Source organism: Chanodichthys erythropterus, chromosome 4 (genome assembly GCF_024489055.1).
Source record: "Chanodichthys erythropterus isolate Z2021 chromosome 4, ASM2448905v1, whole genome shotgun sequence".
In the NCBI taxonomy this organism is placed as follows: Eukaryota; Metazoa; Chordata; class Actinopteri; order Cypriniformes; family Xenocyprididae; genus Chanodichthys; species Chanodichthys erythropterus.
The window spans coordinates 11,694,082-11,712,750 of record NC_090224.1 but is presented as its reverse complement, the minus strand read 5'-3'; the positions used below and the strand labels follow the sequence as shown (position 1 = coordinate 11,712,750).

At 36.8% G+C, this 18,669-nt stretch overlaps 1 protein-coding gene across 3 annotated transcripts in view; it reads left to right on the top strand.

Annotated features, from left to right (window-relative positions):
• The first annotated feature begins 272 nt into the window (after positions 1 to 272).
• The window catches only part of hmcn1 (hemicentin 1), a 91,514-nt gene continuing 73,117 nt past the window's right edge, over positions 273 to 18,669 (top strand). For all 3 annotated transcript variants that reach the window (XM_067384101.1, XM_067384099.1, XM_067384102.1), the window contains exons 1-2: positions 273 to 784; positions 15,931 to 16,001. In XM_067384101.1, the coding sequence (XP_067240202.1) occupies positions 535 to 784; positions 15,931 to 16,001 (321 nt within the window). In that variant the 5' untranslated portion in view covers positions 273 to 534. The remainder of the gene's footprint in view (positions 785 to 15,930; positions 16,002 to 18,669) is intronic.

The window sequence follows — 18,669 nt, the reverse complement described above, 5'->3', positions numbered from 1 at the left end:
ATGTGAAATTACATTTCAGTTTAATTCTTAATACTCATATTTATTGTGTTTATTGTGATTAATTGTTTCGTTTTTGCGCTGATTTTTAAAAATTCCAGCTTTTGGTCTGTCAATCCGGACAGGACCCTCTCGCGACCCCAAAAGAGCTGTGAACCAATCAGAGCGCAGCTTCGTAATACGGCGATTCAGTGTTTGCCTTGAGGTGCTTGTTGTCTGGCGTCTGGTGAAAAGAAGTTAATAGTGGATCAGCGTTTGTAAAGGCAACAGTTTGTTGAGAAACTTCAGAGGAGCAGGACGCGCATGCACTAAAACAAACTCCAAGCATCCTCGCGCAAGCGACTGTCAGGAGAAATCTGACTGAATCTTTTCCTCACATTTTTGTCTCCTCAAAGATTTAACTTTTTCCTACATAACTACCGTTAGAGCCCTTGTTGACATTTTAAACCAATGTCTTGTCAATTAACTTAAGCTCGTCGCTGATTTATTTTTCGGTCGAGGTTATTTTTTTGCCGAGGAGCAGTTGGAAATCTCAAGATGGACTTGAGACCTTCGCCGTTTTTTCTTGGTCTGATATTAGTTCTTAACGTTTTATCTGCAGCCCAGGACACAAATGAAGAAATCCCCGAGGGAGCGTCCACTTTGGCGTTTGTGTTTGATGTCACCGGCTCCATGTATGATGATTTAGTTCAAGTTATTGAAGGAGCATCGAAGATTTTGGAAACATCCCTCAGCAGACCTCAGAGACCGCTCTACAACTTCGCCTTGGTTCCTTTTCATGACCCAGGTATAACAAAACGCAAATGACCTTTCATAATATTTAACAAATCTGTGGCGTTAATTTTGCAACAAATTCTCATCCCTGCTTAAGTATTCTTATGGCATATAGGAATTTTATTGGGATTAAAGGGAAACTTTTCCTTTCTCCCCTTCGAGAACTTTTAAATAAAACTTTGTTTTCCTAAATAAAACATCTACACATCAAACTAGATGAATTTACTCGAGAAGCTCAGTTGCATTAGATATTAAGACTTTTTTTCAGAGTTTTTTTTTTTTTTTTTTTTTTTTAAACACAAATCTATTGCTTAGGAAACAATCATTTTGACAATGGACAATAAAAATGAACTATATATTTTCTGAAAATAAAGTCGTATTGTGTTACACAGCTTTGCCCATCAAGTAAATATCTTGTTTTAAGGATGTTTACATATGCAGCTCATCTAAAAGAGGTACTTGTTGCCAGAAACATGACAAATCTGTTAGTTTGCTGAGAGTTGCTTCATGCTGGAGTATCTCACACCTACAGGAGGTATCAAAGCATTGTTTGTAGTACCCAGATGTTCTGTGTGCTGAATTCACTGTCATTATCATTCCATCTATCCAGGCGGAACAACCTTGGAAGCATCCAAATGCCTGCTAGTGCAGCCTTTTTCCAAGGAACACGCTTTAATGACAGTTAAGGACAGTTAGATACTCTCTAATAGCTGTAATAATTAGGTATTTTCTGAGTAGAGATGTATGGGTTAAGATTCAATATGTTGTATGCTCTTTTGATTTGTCTAAAATGAGTCCCTGAATAATAATGGATCAAAGAGTCACATTTTGTTTGTGCTTTTTGGGTGTAATTCAACCTAGAACATGGTGGTGGTCTCTGTCATATGAACAGAGGAGATGGATGTGTTTTGGTTTTGTAATTAGTTCAAGTACAAAGGCATGTTCACTTCTCTAATCTAAACAAAGCCTAAAAGAGAAAATGGCATATTACTGATAAAATTGCAGGGTAAGCAACGTCTTGTGGTTAATATGGTACTACAACAAGGATGTTGTATCTAGACTGTCCAAACGCCTTCGAAGAGTGAGAGAGAGAGAGTCTCAAAAGAAAGTATTGTCTCAAGAGATGTAAATCCTCCCCCTTCTTCGTTCCAACCTGAATCTGACCTAAAGTGTCCAAAAGCAGCATGCCAAATACATTTTCCATCCACTCCTTGGGGCACTCAGGAATTTCTTTCAAGATGCACTCTGTATCTGGTTATTGCTTCAGAATGCGCTGTCCACTGTAAGTTAACCAAAAGATTTGCAACACAAAAGAAGACTCTTAGAGAGGGAGAGAGAGCGTAAGATTGCCTGTTCCTTTGCAAAATCAGTAAATCAGTATTCCAGATGTGTGCAATCATGTACTGAAATCAGTCTGTTGCCTATTTGTTTGTATTATTGTAGATCGTTTTACGAAGCCTCACAGATGAGTGTTGCAGCCAAAGGAATGGAATATGCATTACTTAGACAACACATAACATGATCAGCTTATTCGTCAAGAAATTGTCAATCTGCGAGTGGCTTTCTGGATACGGTGGATAGTGTTCATGTTTTTTTATGGCATAAGTCAAAAAACAACTCTGCTCCCAGGAAAGGAAAGTTTGGCTCAAACTCAAACTGTTGACTGCTTGTTCTGTAGATTTTAAAGTATTTAAATGAATAATAATGAGGTCATTTAGCATATGTGGCTTCAGATTTTGCCCAAGGAATTTCAGTTAGTTAATTAATATCTAACCAACCACCAATTATTTGCTATGGTAAAGAAAAAGCCTTCTTGACATTTCCTACCTTTTACTCAGACGTTTGGGTCCATTTCTCTTGTTTGATTGATTCATCCAACCCAAATAAACAGATAAAAATGATTGGATGGTTGATTCATTCAGACCATATTAAAGTATTGGTGGATAACACTCATACATAGTGACTTAAACATTTAATCCTCTAATCTAGTAACTCTGACTGTGACCTGGAAGTGGAAATAGAAAGTCCCTTTGGCACTGAATAAGGGTTAATAGTCAGTGGAGGCTTCAATGAGTTTCAGATGTCCATAGATCTTTTAAAGAGCAGTTGGCTCATTGAGCAGTGTGTGGCCACAGGCTCCCTGCTACTGCTTTCCTGAGAGTCCAGTGATGTAAGTTCCCCCCCCCCCCCCCCCCCCCCACACACACACACACACTGTGCATTTATAAGTACACACACAGTTAGGCATTTAAATATCACTGTAATCTAGTTTCTTAACTTGCACGTGTTTAAAATGTGTGTGATTCTTTGCCTTTAATAACTGTCAGTGCCTCTGTCACTTTAAGACAGAGTGAGGAAACTATATTTCTCACACAATTTCCCACTCTTTTCAAGGTTTTTGCATTTTTATTAGTACTATTTAAATCATATTACGATGTGCTTTCTTTGAATCTGTCCAAGACTTCTGGACAGGCTTTAGGGAGCTGGAGAGTCAGACCAGAGACAAGCAGGAAAATGCATTCAGTTCATTCTTGTCATCTTAAAACTGTCAGGAAATGTCGTGACAAATAATATAACCTTCAGGCAGAGAATAAGTAGAATTGACACTCTTATGGGATCATTACTACAAGCAACTGGCTGAATTTTCCAGGTTCCTAAAGATCCTAATGATGGCAGCTGGGTGGATATGAATATCGGTCAGCTTTCTCTTCCAAAGCTAATAGTTCCCTTTGTCTTTCTGTAGTGAAAGAAAAAAAAATCTGCTGTTTTGGTATGAGTTTATCTCGCTTTCTTTCTACATCCCATCGCAATTAAAAATAGCTGGACTAACTAAATAGTTTGACAACCTGCTTTGTGAATGAACACTGACATCCTTACAACTTGTTGAAACCTCAAAGTTTTTAAGAAGCGTTGCAGCTCTCTTCACTTTGGTTGATTGGTCGCATCTGCTCCCTTTAGTTAGACCTGTTACCAAGGCTTTCAAAACAGGATAGGAGGAACATTGATGCTTGAGATGCTTTTAACATTTTTAAAGGTCATTCCTCAACTAAACAGCTCTTTGACCCTTTTGGTGCTTGTCCTCAGAAGCTGCATTCATCTCAGAATATCCCTAGATTACAAGGGGATTGGCGTGAACACAGCCCCTAATGATGCCATTAGGCAGGAATTTGTGACGGTGGGTGGGGTGGGTTAAATAGGGTTTCAGAGTACAGTGAAGTATGGTGTAATTTTTCTGTTTCATCTTTTCAGTGATGAGAGAATAATATAACACTCTCTAATTTGAGAACGGTGTGTGCTCTGATTCCAGTGCCTCAGGTGATACACAAGAGCCATTTTCAGAAAAGTGCTAATGTACCCAGTATTTACTGTAAAGCACTTTTGTAAAAAAACAACAAAACAAAAAACAACAACTTTTGAACGGTATTAAAATACAAGTATTATGAACAATTTGCTGTAGTTCTTGGGTTTCCAGTTAGATTGGATCCATATATATGGCCGTTGATTGCACTTTTTTTGAGCTGTTGGAATTGTTATGATTGGACACGGAGAGATTCTGTGACCTTTTGTGAGTGGTGCAGTGCAAAGGTCGAAGTCTGCTGGGAAGTTGAACTTGAGATGAGTTTGGAATGAATGATGAAAGGACAAAAGATGACATTTGGCCCGAGTATGATTTTCAGTTTGAAAGACAAACATGGATACCATTAGAGTATAATTGCATTAGAAGCTGCTATAAGTCGGTGGAAAATTATAGGTGCTTTTTCAGATGTTGAGCAAAGTTTCACTTGTTTCAGGCCAAATAGTTGCTTATGCTTTTTTTTTTTTGAAAGGAAAAATACACACGTGATACAAAATTGATTTATGGTTGAAATTGGGGCAGTTAGAATATGATCTGACAGATACATTTGGCTCAGTTATGCCAAAAAAGGGTGTTTTTCTTAGTTCTACTGTTAGTGGTGCTGCTGAGTTTTAGCTTAGGGCGTCATAATCTACCAGGTGTTTTAAGAATGGATCCTTACTGCCAATCCAAACTGTATGCTAATGGACCCTTCGCTAAGCACCGCCCTCCTTAGTTACTGTTGCTACGCCTGTCAAGCTTTCGAGCCTGGCAAGTCATTTACAGTATGTATGCACCGGTGTCAGACATTTTCAAGGAGATAATTAGTAATTTTTGGCGAACAGGTGAAATATCTGAGAGAGCAAGGCAAAAGGGACTGAAGTATGCATTTGAGGGATATATCCACGACATAATATGCAACCGATTAGAAAATAATTTGATCAAAATTGAAGCTAAAGCTCCCAGCGCGAGCAGCAGCCGCCTCATAAGCTGACATTTCAAATGGGAAACACACAATTTATTGAAGAAAAGCTTTGTTCATCAACAGCAGTTTAAGTGAAATTTGTGAAAATAACCTAATAATAACCATAAGTCTTGTGGAATAAACACAAGACGTTAGCCCGCTTATATTTTTAGCAGGCCAGGCTAACGTAACTCCGTCTTGCCTTTAATCATTTTATTTCACGTCCAAATATATGAATTATGAACAAAGAACCGTCATTCTTTCCAAGCAATGATGTGCTGAGTTAGCTAGCTAGCTAACCTAGCCGTCAGATTGTCCTACCCCTGCATATGCATACATCAATATTACATCATTGTTGTCATGATAAATAACACAAAATTACTGTATTTGCATTATTGTAAGGGTAGGTTTAATGTTGGGTAGGTGTATATGTTAATAAAGCCATAAACCATCACGCTGGAAGCACAATCTGATAGGTAACGTTAGCATTTTTCGGATTTTGTCAGATTTTGCTAACGTTACCCACTGTTTCAATGGGAGGTAGCAAAATCTGACAGGGTAGCACAAATTGTCCGAACACCGGCATTTCTCCCCTTGGGTTTTAGGTTTGGGGAAGGGAAAAAAAATTCGACCACCCCGTCCAAACTTTTAGGATACCGGGTATCAGGTTAACACAAATACATAAGCACAACGCTTCGGCATGTTCCCTCGCTCGAAAGCTTGACAGACCTCCCGCGCCTAGTAACGGTTGCTAAACCACGATTGGCCTGTGGCAGTTTTCGGGCGTGGCTTAGCTAAGGGTCAATTGTCAATCATCTTTGACGATAGTGGTTCTGACAGAACTGGAGAGAAGTATCAATGCAATATTAATATTAGCATGAACATCCTAACATTTAATTCGCCTGAGACCCACCAGCTCATTTTTGTTGAGGAAAAGGAAGCTGTGATAGTCTTTTCTTTCCTATTGTGACATACATCTTATCAGGGGCGTAGCACCAAATTTTGGGCCCTGGGTACAAACCATCTTGCTGGGCCCCTGTACCAAATACCATAGTGATACCAATGGGTGGGGTATTGCATTTTTATCATAAAAACACTTAAAATGTAAACAAAATAAGCCACACTCTGATTAATATATTTTTGTTTCATTGTCAAAAGTACTACTAACTTGCTAAAATATCCTTTATTGTCACAATACCCTTTTTAAAGTGTAGGCTAAGTACAAGTTAATTGCTGATTATTTGTCTGTTTAAAATAAATGCAGACTATAGAATCACAGGGTACACTAACCGCCAAACTAGACATTCAGTCTTTGAATTACGTTTTAAAATAAGTCATTTTCAATCATTAAGATGTGCATTAAACTGAGAACAATCCTGTACTTAATGTAAGAGCGTGCGCGAGCTAATTTGCATAACAATGCGGTAAAATAGGCGCTAACGATCTGTGTTTTCGCGTGTGTTAGATTTTGATAATGGAGGGAAATATACAGTGTTTTCATGTAAAGTTCTGACTCTGGGGAGAACTGCAGCAGAAAAGGAGACAAGCTGCGCAGGCTCCGCCTCCGTCTGCTTCTCACTCCGTTATTTACTCAGAAATATTGTTTGCTCGCTATGTAGGGTGTGATACTATAAAGTATTGGTATATTATTCAAATAGAGTACGAACATAAATGTATGCTATTCTACCTGGAGTAGATATTTATGTTAAAACAATGTCAATGCTCGATGATGCATTTGTAGCTCACCTTTCTTTTCAAAAACCTGAGTGAGCAACTGCTTGCCCTCATTTGCCTTTCTCTCTTTAATCTTCTTTTCTTTTCGTTTTTGAGCCCCTGATTTTCCTTTCTTAAGGAAAGACATGACTCTTCCCCTGTCTTCCTAGTTCATATCACGGCTAACTCCAGCTCCTGTCTCATTAACTGATTCACGAATCACCGCAGGTCCGCAGAAGCACCTGACCTGCGGGTCGTACCATTTACATTGATTCGAGAGGGGTGGTGGGGCCCTGCACAGCATGAAAATGACTTTTTTTTATACCAAACCAGTGCCTAACTACAAGTTTAGTTTTGCACAGCAACTTTTTTATTTGTAAATAAATGCTATACAAATGTTAGTGCATGTATATGTATGTATAGAAAACTGACTTCTAAGGGCCCCCCCCTGCCTCGGGCCCTGGGTACTCGGTACCCTTTACCCCCCCCAGTCCGACGCCCCTGCATCTTATATCATTTTGATTAAAGATTATGGGGACGCATGAATTAAAAAAAAAAAAAAAAAGATGTGCACAGATAAGTAATTTATAATATATACTGCAATGTTCCATTAAAAAAATAAGAATTGTCAATTGTGTTTCCATGGAGATTTTAAGGGAATTTTAAGAGAACACCACCAATCTGACAGACTTGGGGCCTCATATATAAAAACTGTGTGTAAACAATGTTGCATACACAAGGCTCAGTGCATTCCTCTGTCAAAAGTAGTCAAATGTGAAAGCATTTCTCAAACCATGCTATAGGCTCTAAGTAGGTGATTACTCAGCACTTCACAACTGTTTATTATGATCAAAATTTGAATCCGCTATATGGGATAGTTGTTTAGATGTTGATAGGACAGACTATTTTGATCATTTGTGCAGTTATGTTTTTCATTCAGAGCTTTTTTTTTTAGTTTTTGACTCTGATAGGGAAACTCATTTGGTCTGTATTAATGGAGTCTGTTTGTGCCAACCCTGTTTAGTGACATGATTTTACATGATGCAAGTCCATATTTATCCATTCATAATATATTTTTTTTTCTATCAAGCTTTTGAAATGAGTAAATTTTTTGTTTGAAATTAAACATGTGGCTTGTCATCACAGCTCTCTTAAGTGCTGTACTGATAGGATTATTTTTCTAAATTACTTTTGATTTATGATTATTAGCAAACTGTGGGATGTTGGTGATTTTCATGTACTGATAGAATCTCTGTTATTACAATATTACTAATAGTGGTTGACCTATAAATTGGCAGTACATTTTTCCTGCTTTGCTATATGTTGTACTGTATGTAAAATTATACGATTAATATAATATATCGGCATCAGCATTGGCTATCAAAATACCTTTATCAGTTGACCACTAATTACTAATATGGGAGCATCAGTTGTCCTATATATATGATACAGTAATTAATGTAATTAAGAGATGAATTATTTAAAATGAGGATTATACCTGATGGTGCAACTACAGTGGTCATTCTGAGCAGCCTGTGATCAGGTTATTGATTTAATTGTCTGTTTTCATTGGATAATGTGAAGCCAGCAGTACCTGAGTCACCAAATTTCTGTTTTTACCCAGAAATTTGGGAAAATGTCCAAATCCATAATGAGATGGAACAAGACGTTTAGCTTTAGTTACAATTCGACAAAGGTCAAACAAATGAGAAATGTGAAAAATATAAACACAATCACAGACAGTCCTACATCCAACCGGGGGTAGATTTCTCAGAGGAGCTTTAAATTAACTGAAAATCACTATGTAATTTGTTTTGCAAATTTTATGGAGGCTGTGTGAGGAAAAAACCTGACATGTTCCAATTCGGAATTAAGTATGTACGTTAAACGCTCATTTACCTGATCTCCTCCTTAGGGGAAAACTAGTCTCATCTGAATGAGATCCAGCTTTATACTGCATCTGACACAACATGGCTAGTTTACAAAAGACAACAGCAAAAGTGCTGTCAAGAAGTGAGACATTATTGTTTCAAAATGTTTAAAATATTTTAGTTAAATATTTGTTTTACATTAAAATGTATTGTTTTCCTAGAAAAACATTTTGAAAGATTAGGAGTAGCAAGAGATTTCTTCTTAATGATTTTCTCTCCTTTTCACGGATTTGATTAGCTTTAATGTCTTTTTTCATCTCTCGCCTGCTTTCGACCCCTTGATTTGCATTCCTTTCTGGGTCTGTCTATTCCTGTCTTTCTTCATCCCTCTCTGTCTTCCATTTTTTTTTCTCCCAGGGGAGTCACCGTCTCACTGCCGAAACATTTCCTGAGCGGCTGAAAAAACGCCATTCAGCTCCCAGCTGGCATGTCAGCATCTGCTGTGTCTGTGTTATGATCTCTGGTCTGACTTTTGGTTTTACATAGCAAGCAATGGAGACCTTCTGACCTTCAGTTTAGGCTTTTCTTTAGAGGCCAACCTGCTGAAAGTTTTGTGGTGTGAGTATGAGAGAAGTGTGAGGAAATGGATGGTTAGACAGAGTCCTCTCTGTGTTTGTGGTTTTGAGTGAGCGGAGCATGTGTGTGGTCGATGATTCGGCCAATGGTGCCAGGTCTTTGTCTATAGGATATCTGACACAATGAAACAAATGTACTCTACATTAGAGCAACATTTGTTGTGTATTGAAAGAGTTAATGCACTTTACATCATATGAAGTGGTTCAACAATTTTTTGTTGGCCCTGTTGGTCTCATATGAGTAATGACAAATGCTTTGCACTAACATACAGTTGGTTTCCAACCTTGCCATTGACTTTGTTACCATAAACAAGTCCTCAAAGCTCATACTGTACTAAAACTGGATAAACTTTTGCTGTAAAACTGATGATATATGATGCAAAATGCAATTTGTTTTATTTGTCCTATTCGGATGCTGCGAAGACACTTGGGACAGCCTAGCTTTTCAAAGCTCTCCCATTTGTAACAAAACTTTCGGCAGATACGTTCGATATCCAGATAGATATTGTCACTTTTGTCACACGTGTAAACTAGCAGCTTTTGCATCATACAATTCAGTTAAATCCAGTTATGTCATGAGAAAGTTATGGACTTGCATCCAGTGACTTGGCATGGCTTAAAAACAAATGTACATCAAAAAACACTCTATATATTAGGGCCAGCAGTCTTACATTGCAGCTGATGTTTCTGCTTTTCAAATTATTGTATGTTGAGAGTAATGGAAGCCACATGTTATGTAGATACCATTCATGTAGAGTAGCTGAGATGAGCTGATTTATAGTTTGTGAAGCATTGCTCACGAAAAGGACCAAGAAACTTTTTTTTTTTTTTTTTTTTCATTTTTAGCATATGATCATAAACTGTGAAAAGTTGACTTTCCTCCTATCAGTTATTTTAACTCTTCTAAATATGGGGCGTTGAGTCCAATCTTGAGTAAAAAGTCAAATAGGAGGCTTTTAGACTGTCAGACATGTCCTAAGGGCTTAGATCTAACACTTCAGTCTTCAGTGCCACATAATTCTTCAGAAATCATTCTAATATGCCGATTTGGTGTTTATTATCAAAGATAAAAACTGTTGTTTTGCTTAATATTTTTGTGGAAATGTGTTTTTTTCACAATTCTTTGAACAGAAAGTTCAAAAGAACAGCAATTATTTCAAATAGAAATCTTTTGTAACATTAAAAATGTCTTTACTGTCACTTTTGATCAACATAATCTTTGTTAAATAAAAGTATTAATTTCTTTTAAAAAATTATATTCACCTCATCTTTTTTTTACATGAGAAATCTCGTCCTTCTATATATTCCCTCCTCATTTTGTATCTAGTTGTTTTATGGCTGATTACATATGGGGAATAATGACTTCCATAAGAGTTGTTTGATATTCAGTACAAACCATTTAAGTTCTGATTATTTGAAGTTTTTTGTTGTGCTGGTGGCAGCTGCAGTCACATACTGAGGGAAACCTCTTGACCCATTTCGACAGTTTTATGGGGTGCTGTCGCATCAACAGCCATTCAAAGGTGTCAATCAAATTTAGGACACTCCTCCAGAGAGCTCCTATTGGAAACCTTGAGCTTCCCTTAGCCAATGACATATACCCAAGGCCAAACCAATCATGCTACTGGCCTTAATTAGAAACAGATTGGTTTTTAGACACCTGAATCAAGTGTAGCCCTTGCATTCTGAAGTTGTTAGCAATAACTTGCTTCTGTTCTACATCATTAACACACACTTTGTAAAAATCTTCTGTGAAGGCTTCAGTGTCAGCTAAATTGCAGTATTTTTTGTCTCCATTCTCCATGATATAGGTGTTTCAGCATGTAGACTATGAATCACACTTGTTGATTCATTGACATATAGAAAGTTCAAAAGAACATCATTTTAGTTTAGTTTAGTTTATTCTAAATATAAATTTAAAAGTCTTTACTGTCATATTTGTTCAATTTGATGTGTCCTCCTTTGGAGTAAAAACACCATTTAATATAATAGCAGTTTCTATCTTATCTTGACTTGTTTGGATCTTGTCTTTTCACCTCATTCCGTGTTTCTTTGTTTCTCTCACATGTAAATATTAATATATATCAATTGTCTATCAACTTTAGGTCATAAAGAGTGTGGAGTTTTGTGATTTTTGTCCTGAACACTGATTGTGGTGATGTGGAGGCAACCCTGGCGCATATTCAACTGTTCTATTTCATCAGTCAACTTTTTTTCTTCCTTTCTTACAAAGGCTTACTTTTGGTAGTTTCCTGGCAAGATGCTGAAGCATTTGAAATTGTGCATCAGTGAAATATTTCTGTTCCTAGAGGAGTCTGTGTAACATATTTGCTGTCAGCGAACATTTTAATAAATTTTATTACTGTTATTTCCTCCACATGTTTAACAGTTCATGATGTTAATTCTGTTAGTAATTTGGCGTATTCATTATATTTGGTTATTTTTGGACTTGATTACTGACTTGTGTAACTACAATTTATAAATATAGCCACAAGCGGCAATCATCGGGGTCTAAGCATCAATGGCCCATGTGAATGATTATTAATCCAATTGAAACATATCTTATGATGTGGTCCATCTTGAACTTTCTCTGAAAGTTAGGGTTTGATCAAAATAGATGCATGGACAGGACAGTTTCAAATGAATGTAAAGATTTGCAGCTCATTTGCAGCTCAAAACTTTATTTATCTGAAGCATTTATCTTAAGGCCCTTAATTATTATTATTAATATTATTGTGACAAATACATAAAATTGTCTTCATTTTAAATGGACAGCAGTATTTTTAAAATTTGTTTTATTGGTGTCTAAAAAGTTTAACGTAAAAGTTAAAAATTATATATATGCATTTCACAGATTATACACTACATCTATGTATGCTAATTATGCTATACTGTCTGTATAGTATAACTATACTGTCTGTACAGTAATTTTCATTCAAAGGGATGGAAACTGATAGAAAAACATTAGGCTTAAAGAGTCCTTATCATGTGTTTTCACAAAATGTACAAATATATTGATTTTTGTAATGATAGGCCATTCAGATTTGCTGTTATTAGCCACAGAAATTTGATTGGCTGCTGGCGGCAATGTTTTTTGAAGTATCCGAGTGTAAGGAACTCCCAAGACGAGGCAGATTGCAGGAAGGTAGACTTTACTTCCAAATAACAGGAGAAAAAGAGAAAAACCGACAGAGACAGAGGGAGAACGCAGGGTACATATAGACGGCAAACAAAGGGAACTTGATAAGATAATTAATAAGAAACACCTGAACTCAAACTCAAATCAATCTGTAACCAAGGGAACTAAATAATGGCGGGGAAAAAACGGAACAAAGGAGGACATGTGACAAAAGACAAAAACAGAGAGTCCAAAACAGATGTAACCCTGACACCGAGAAGTATTCAGGGGAAATTATTTATTTATTTATTTTATTTTTTGGGGTAGTCATTAGGGTTCTAAAGTAATGATCCAAAACACAAATTGCCTTATTATAGCGCCACCTAGTGTAGCTGTGCTTGATTGGGACCATCCTGCCAAGTATGGGGTCTCTGCATTTTACGGTCTCTGATGCAAATACATTTTTAGGGCTGAAGAAGAATGAAGGAGAAGAAAATCAGTACAAGCACAATAGGGTTCCAGCACATTTGGTGCTTGGACCCTTAAATATGATCATCAAATGTCCCATCTTGGATCTACCAAAAAAGAAAAAAAAAAGTTTCTACGGAAAGACTTCTATGTGAACATTAAAAAAGGAGTGAGGATTATCTCATAAAAGTAGCAATGAAACAGTCATGTTAACTATCTACACTGGCATCATCGTATTGTCATTGTGGTCAGTCCCCTGTAATAAATACAACATGTTTATCCCTGAAGCATAAACAGCATCTGATACTCTTAATCATTCATTTGCATAGTACATAGTGACTTTGATTCAGAACTTCCTGACTGCTGGAATAAAAGGGATGATAACAAATGTTCAGGGCTGTTAATATGATTGCTTCCACATCTATATAAACTCTCTGGTCTTTGGCAGGAGAGATGTGGTGGAGAGTTTGTAACTCAACTTTCACAGTGGTTTCCCAGGCTCCATCCATCTCTTTTTAAGCTTTTTCCTTAATTTCTCATTTAAAAGCTGAAGTGATTTGTCCTTCAGTGAAGATTAGTGAAGTGAAAATTAGTTTTTAATAATAACAATAATAATAGAAGGCAGAGAGCATAGGGACAGCATTTCTAGAACAGTTAGTTTACTAACCTCTCTTTGTGAGACTTTGCCGGTAGTCTTTCTCTCTTGTGTTCATCTGTTTTAAATGTATTAATCTGTTTGTTGTTAGAAAGTCGTAGGGCCGTTTTATGTTAGTTTCAATAAATGCTTTTTTTCAGGAGCACTTTATTTTACAGTCCTGTTCTGCATGTACATGTTTATGTACTTATAGCAATTACAATAACTGGGTTATAACTAAGTACTAACCCTGAACCTAACCCTAAACCTTATATTACCAGTACTTTCTTGGGTAACTACACTGTAAGTACATGTACTGAAAAAAATAAAGTGTAACCTTTTTTTTGTTTTCATTAAGAAGGCAATTCTGAAACTTCTAGAGCTTACAAAGTTTTTCCTACAGTGACATTTTTTTCTTGAAGGAATAAGTAAATGTGATTCCCCATGCTATGACTACTTGATTTTTTTAAAATAATGCATACTTAAAGTGTTTACTAAGATATGTTGTCATTTTTCAGTGTTAACTGCAAGCTTGTTTTGTGAGAAAATGCCTTGACTGTTTCTAAGCTGACCAAAAGTCAAATAGCTCAAATACGTCACTTGCTTCCCCTTTTTATTTTTTATTTTTTGTATCATTCAGTTCCATTCTATAAAGTTTGTCCTCTCTTTTATGCGCCATGATCTTAAATGCAACACTTTTTGACCATCCTTCTCCTAAATGTCTTCCAAAATTAATTGTCATAATTTTTTCCTTTTTCAAAGGTTTTCTAATGCAACTGGCATTTAAGAGCCCTCACAGCACATTAACCCCCCTTTTTTTAATGTTTCCATGTACTCTTTGCCCCGGCTTCCCTTAACTGTGATTCCACTTTTAGGTCAGAGGAGAGGTAAAGAAGGCCAGTACCCAGGCTGCTAAGATAAAACTCTTTAATCGAGAGAAACGTCCCAGGACTGTGTAAACTTTTCCATTCATGAAAGCGTTCACTTGAAAGCCAGTTAGGCATGCTCAGCAGTCAAAATTACTATCCTGTTACTCTTAAACATGGCTTTGATCGCCTAAATGTTCTTTTTCTACACTTCAATGGTTTCTCATACCGCCAAAATATGGGCGCTCTGAAACGATCTCTCTTGAGGGAGATTTTAGAGTTCTGCAAACATAAACTAAAAGCAAACCATAGCAAATCAGTTATAAATTTTTATTTGCTGAAGATGGTAATATATACAAAAACAAATTACACTTCAGAGACACTTTAGATATGGGGAATGCATCAAATAGATCTCAGAGTCTCTCTTGCACAGCCCCTATAATTTTTGTGTCAAGAAATTTGTAGTTTTTGGACTTTAATGCACTTTCTGACTTCTTCGACATAAAATGCTTTTAAATTGGATCAAAGGGAATGTATTTGCTGAGTGGTTTGTGAAAAGCTTTCTTTTTATTGACCATTTGTTTGAAATTCTCCCTGCTTTTAACAAAATAATCACACTAATGTGCCTATTTTGTTTTATTAAATATGTGTCTGATTGCAGTGTGTATGAATGTTGTGTGTGATTTGTTAAGTTCAGTACAGGCTGTCAGCTTGGCACTACTATAGTTATCTTTTATGCTTCCTTGGGAAAGAAAACAACATATTTAACAGTTTTGCAGCTCATCAAACCTTGAACAAAGAAAGAAAGCTGGAAAGCAGAAACAACATGTCTTTAGAAACGGCACACAAAGTCATTGGCCTTGCACATTGACACAGGCAACCGCAGCACAATGACCTCACGCCAGACTCTCTCGCCGCTGACAGAAGAGCATACCTGAGTTATAAGGTCTTTCCTATATTGAAGGAGAACAGCTGATGGGAACATAATGAGAACAGGCTGGTCTTTCAGAACAGAGCCACTGCCAGTTAGACCCAGCGGGGTTACCTACCTCAGCATGCTACACTAATTAATACTATACTTGGACTGCACAATTAAATAAATTAAAATGTAACTCATGATATTGCCTTGTCTGATTATTAAACTATTAAAAAGTACTCACAAAAGGTTTATGTGTACCTTATTCTGGCCTTGTAGCTTGTAATATGGGCACAAGCCATAAAAACTCAATTTAGTATAAGACTTAAATGGAAAAAAATCCCTTATTTTCATGGTTTTCTCAGACGTTTTGGCCCACTGTGTATGAGATTTCTCTGTCACTGCTCCTTTGTGACCTTTCTAGGTCTCAGAAAAAGTCCTGGCACTGAACAGGAAGCTCCCTGTCACCCCAGTTCAACTGTGACCCTTGATCCTAGACATCCGCCACAGGCCGCCAGCATAAATATTTAGCATCTGTGTGGACAAAACAGAACGCGTTTTTATCTTTCAATCTATGAGGTCATTTGACCATGATCCAGCAGCTTATTTTTGCCTCTAACTAATAATTTTGTTTCTGCAGAGATTGGACCCATTACAATAACAACAGATCCAAAGAAGTTCCAGGATGAGCTGCGAGAGCTTTACGTCCAGGTAAGTTCATGCTCTTCACATTGGGTTTGTTAACATGTTTGATCACAGGTCTATTTGGATCCTTATTCAGTCCAAAAATGTATTCAGAACCTTAAAAACCAAATAAAGACTACAAAAACGTGGTGTACTGTAATCAATAGAGAATAGTCACTCTGCTGTTCAAAAGTGATGTTTTTTTTTATGAAACCAGACTATTTCACTCATGTGATGGCATCTTTGGCTTGTATGACAGTATATATGGCAGGTACAACGATTTTAACGAGCACCTTTGTGATTTGACAGCAATGCACACTCCAGGTGATCCAGATTAGGGGTCCAGGTTCAAAGAAAATTTGAGAGAAAAAGAAAAGATTTTACAAAATGTATATTTAAAGCTGCTGTCCGCAACTTTTTTTTGTGTTCAAAATTTACAAAAATTATATAATGAGAATGTACAACATGAATCCATTTTCCAAACTGTGTTTTTGTCTTATCCTGAATCATTATGGTACACTTATAATGAGTGTTTATATTCTGACTATTTCAGACCGGACTGGTAGGACTCGCCGCAGAGTATCACAGTAAATGCGTGACTCGCCATAGACATACATGGAGAAAAGTAGCTCCGGCTACAGTGTTCTTCCGCAAGATGCATGCAGTTCTGTTTATTAACCGCTGAAAGGCCAAAAATTGCAGACTGCAGCTTTAAATATTTTCAAAGTAAACATAGGCCTAGATATTAAAGATATTTAAACCAATAATTTTGAACATATTTAACAAATTCTAGGGATGTCCAGATCTGATCATGTGATCGGAAATCGGGCCCGATCACGTGGTTTCAGACTCGATCGGAATCGGACGTTACCTCCCGATCAGGACTCGGATATTAGGGGTGTAATTACCCCTCTGTATTAGGGGTGCAACGGTTCACGGTAAAAAATCGATTAGTACCGTATGATTTGTTTAAAATAGCAACGTGGAAAACAGACAGACAGAGTTCAAATAATGTACGTTTCAGTCGATTGATGCGCAAAACGTTACAACAACGATAATCAAAAAGCGTAGACAAAACAGTCACTCTTTGTAAACTGTTGACTGCGAGTGCCGTCTGCTCTAATGTCCAGTCATTTACGCCGTCATCACCCGGGTGTTGATACAGGTGAGACCTGAACATCACACGTTGCTATCTGTGTTTAAACTAACTCATTTAAGCCTTGCTGATTTAACCTTCAAGAACAAGACGCGAAAGAGAACTCGCACGCGCTGTGAGAAGATTTGTGTGCGCTCATCCGAAGCGCGCACACGCTTATTCCAGTCAGCGCGCAAATACTGAGTTCCTGCTGCCTGTTTTTAATGTTAAATCAAATAACAAAGAAATCACTTACTGCTCTTGACTGAATAGTTTTTGTAACTTCAATAATGATTAATCTTTATTTATTTTATACAGTAAAGATAATATGCAGTGATATGTTATATTTGATTACTTTATCCATTTTCTGTACCTGAAAACGACTGTTAGATACCTGAAAAACCTGAAAAGCACTGTTCCTGGATCTGTTTTTTCGCTATTCTTTATTCTTTTTCATGTATTATAGAAGTATCGGATCGGGACTCGGTATCGGTAGATACTCAAAATCAAATGACTCGGACTCGAGGGCAAAAAAACGTGATCGGGACATCCCTAACAAATTCAGTATATTGTTTACTATTTTATGTTTCATTCAAATTTCTAAATAGTGGTTGAAAATCTTAAATCTCGTTATTTTTTTATTGACAGACCAATGAATAAAAAAAAAAAACAATTAAGACATTAAAATTTTTATAAAGGTTTATACATATAACATCACTGTAGTACAGTGACAATATCAACAACAAATATTTAATTTAATGAATTAGTCCAATTATTTAATCTTTATAATATCACAATTAATATATTTTATTATTTAAAATAAATGAAAATGTAATGCTGCCTTTTATATTTCAGTAAGGGAGTACCTCAAGCAGATCATCATATTTGGGGGCCCTGGACATCATAAGATTTGTATTTGTTACAGGTTTGGTAAATGACAGACTGTTTTCGACTGATCTGATTGTGGAGGTGATTTGCCATGTTAACAGTTTGACATGGACTCCCCATTAAGGAAGCAATGTCTGCTCAGAATGAGTTGTGTCCTCTGTGTGTTTCTTGCTCTCAGCATCTGTTTGGACCAAAGCAGGGGAAATGCATGACACACTAATTAAGTGCAGTTCTATATTGGCACAAATATTTATTTGTGCCAAATATTTATTCAGAAGTGCAGAAGTTCTATCAGATTGGGATTCGGTCTAGTTTGTTTTTGAGTTTGTAAAAGGGATTATTTATTTAAATCTCTGTTTGCTGGTAATGTCTTTTCCAGTGCTCGAGGACAACCTTTACCAAATGAACTACAAGAGTACATTCTGAGTACATTCATAACCTTTCCTACAATCTTTTCATTGTCCTGTGTTTGGGTGTGCTATCTGCTGTTGTGTGTGTATGTGTGTGTGTGTTTGTGTAAAGAACAGAGAAGCAAAGATCACTCGCTTCCAGATGTTTCATTGAGACACGTGCCCCCTGGAACGCATGAAGACAAGAATCTTTACCCTCCGTGTGAGAAAAGACAGACATACCTATATCAGATACATTGATGTACACAAACATTAAAAATCG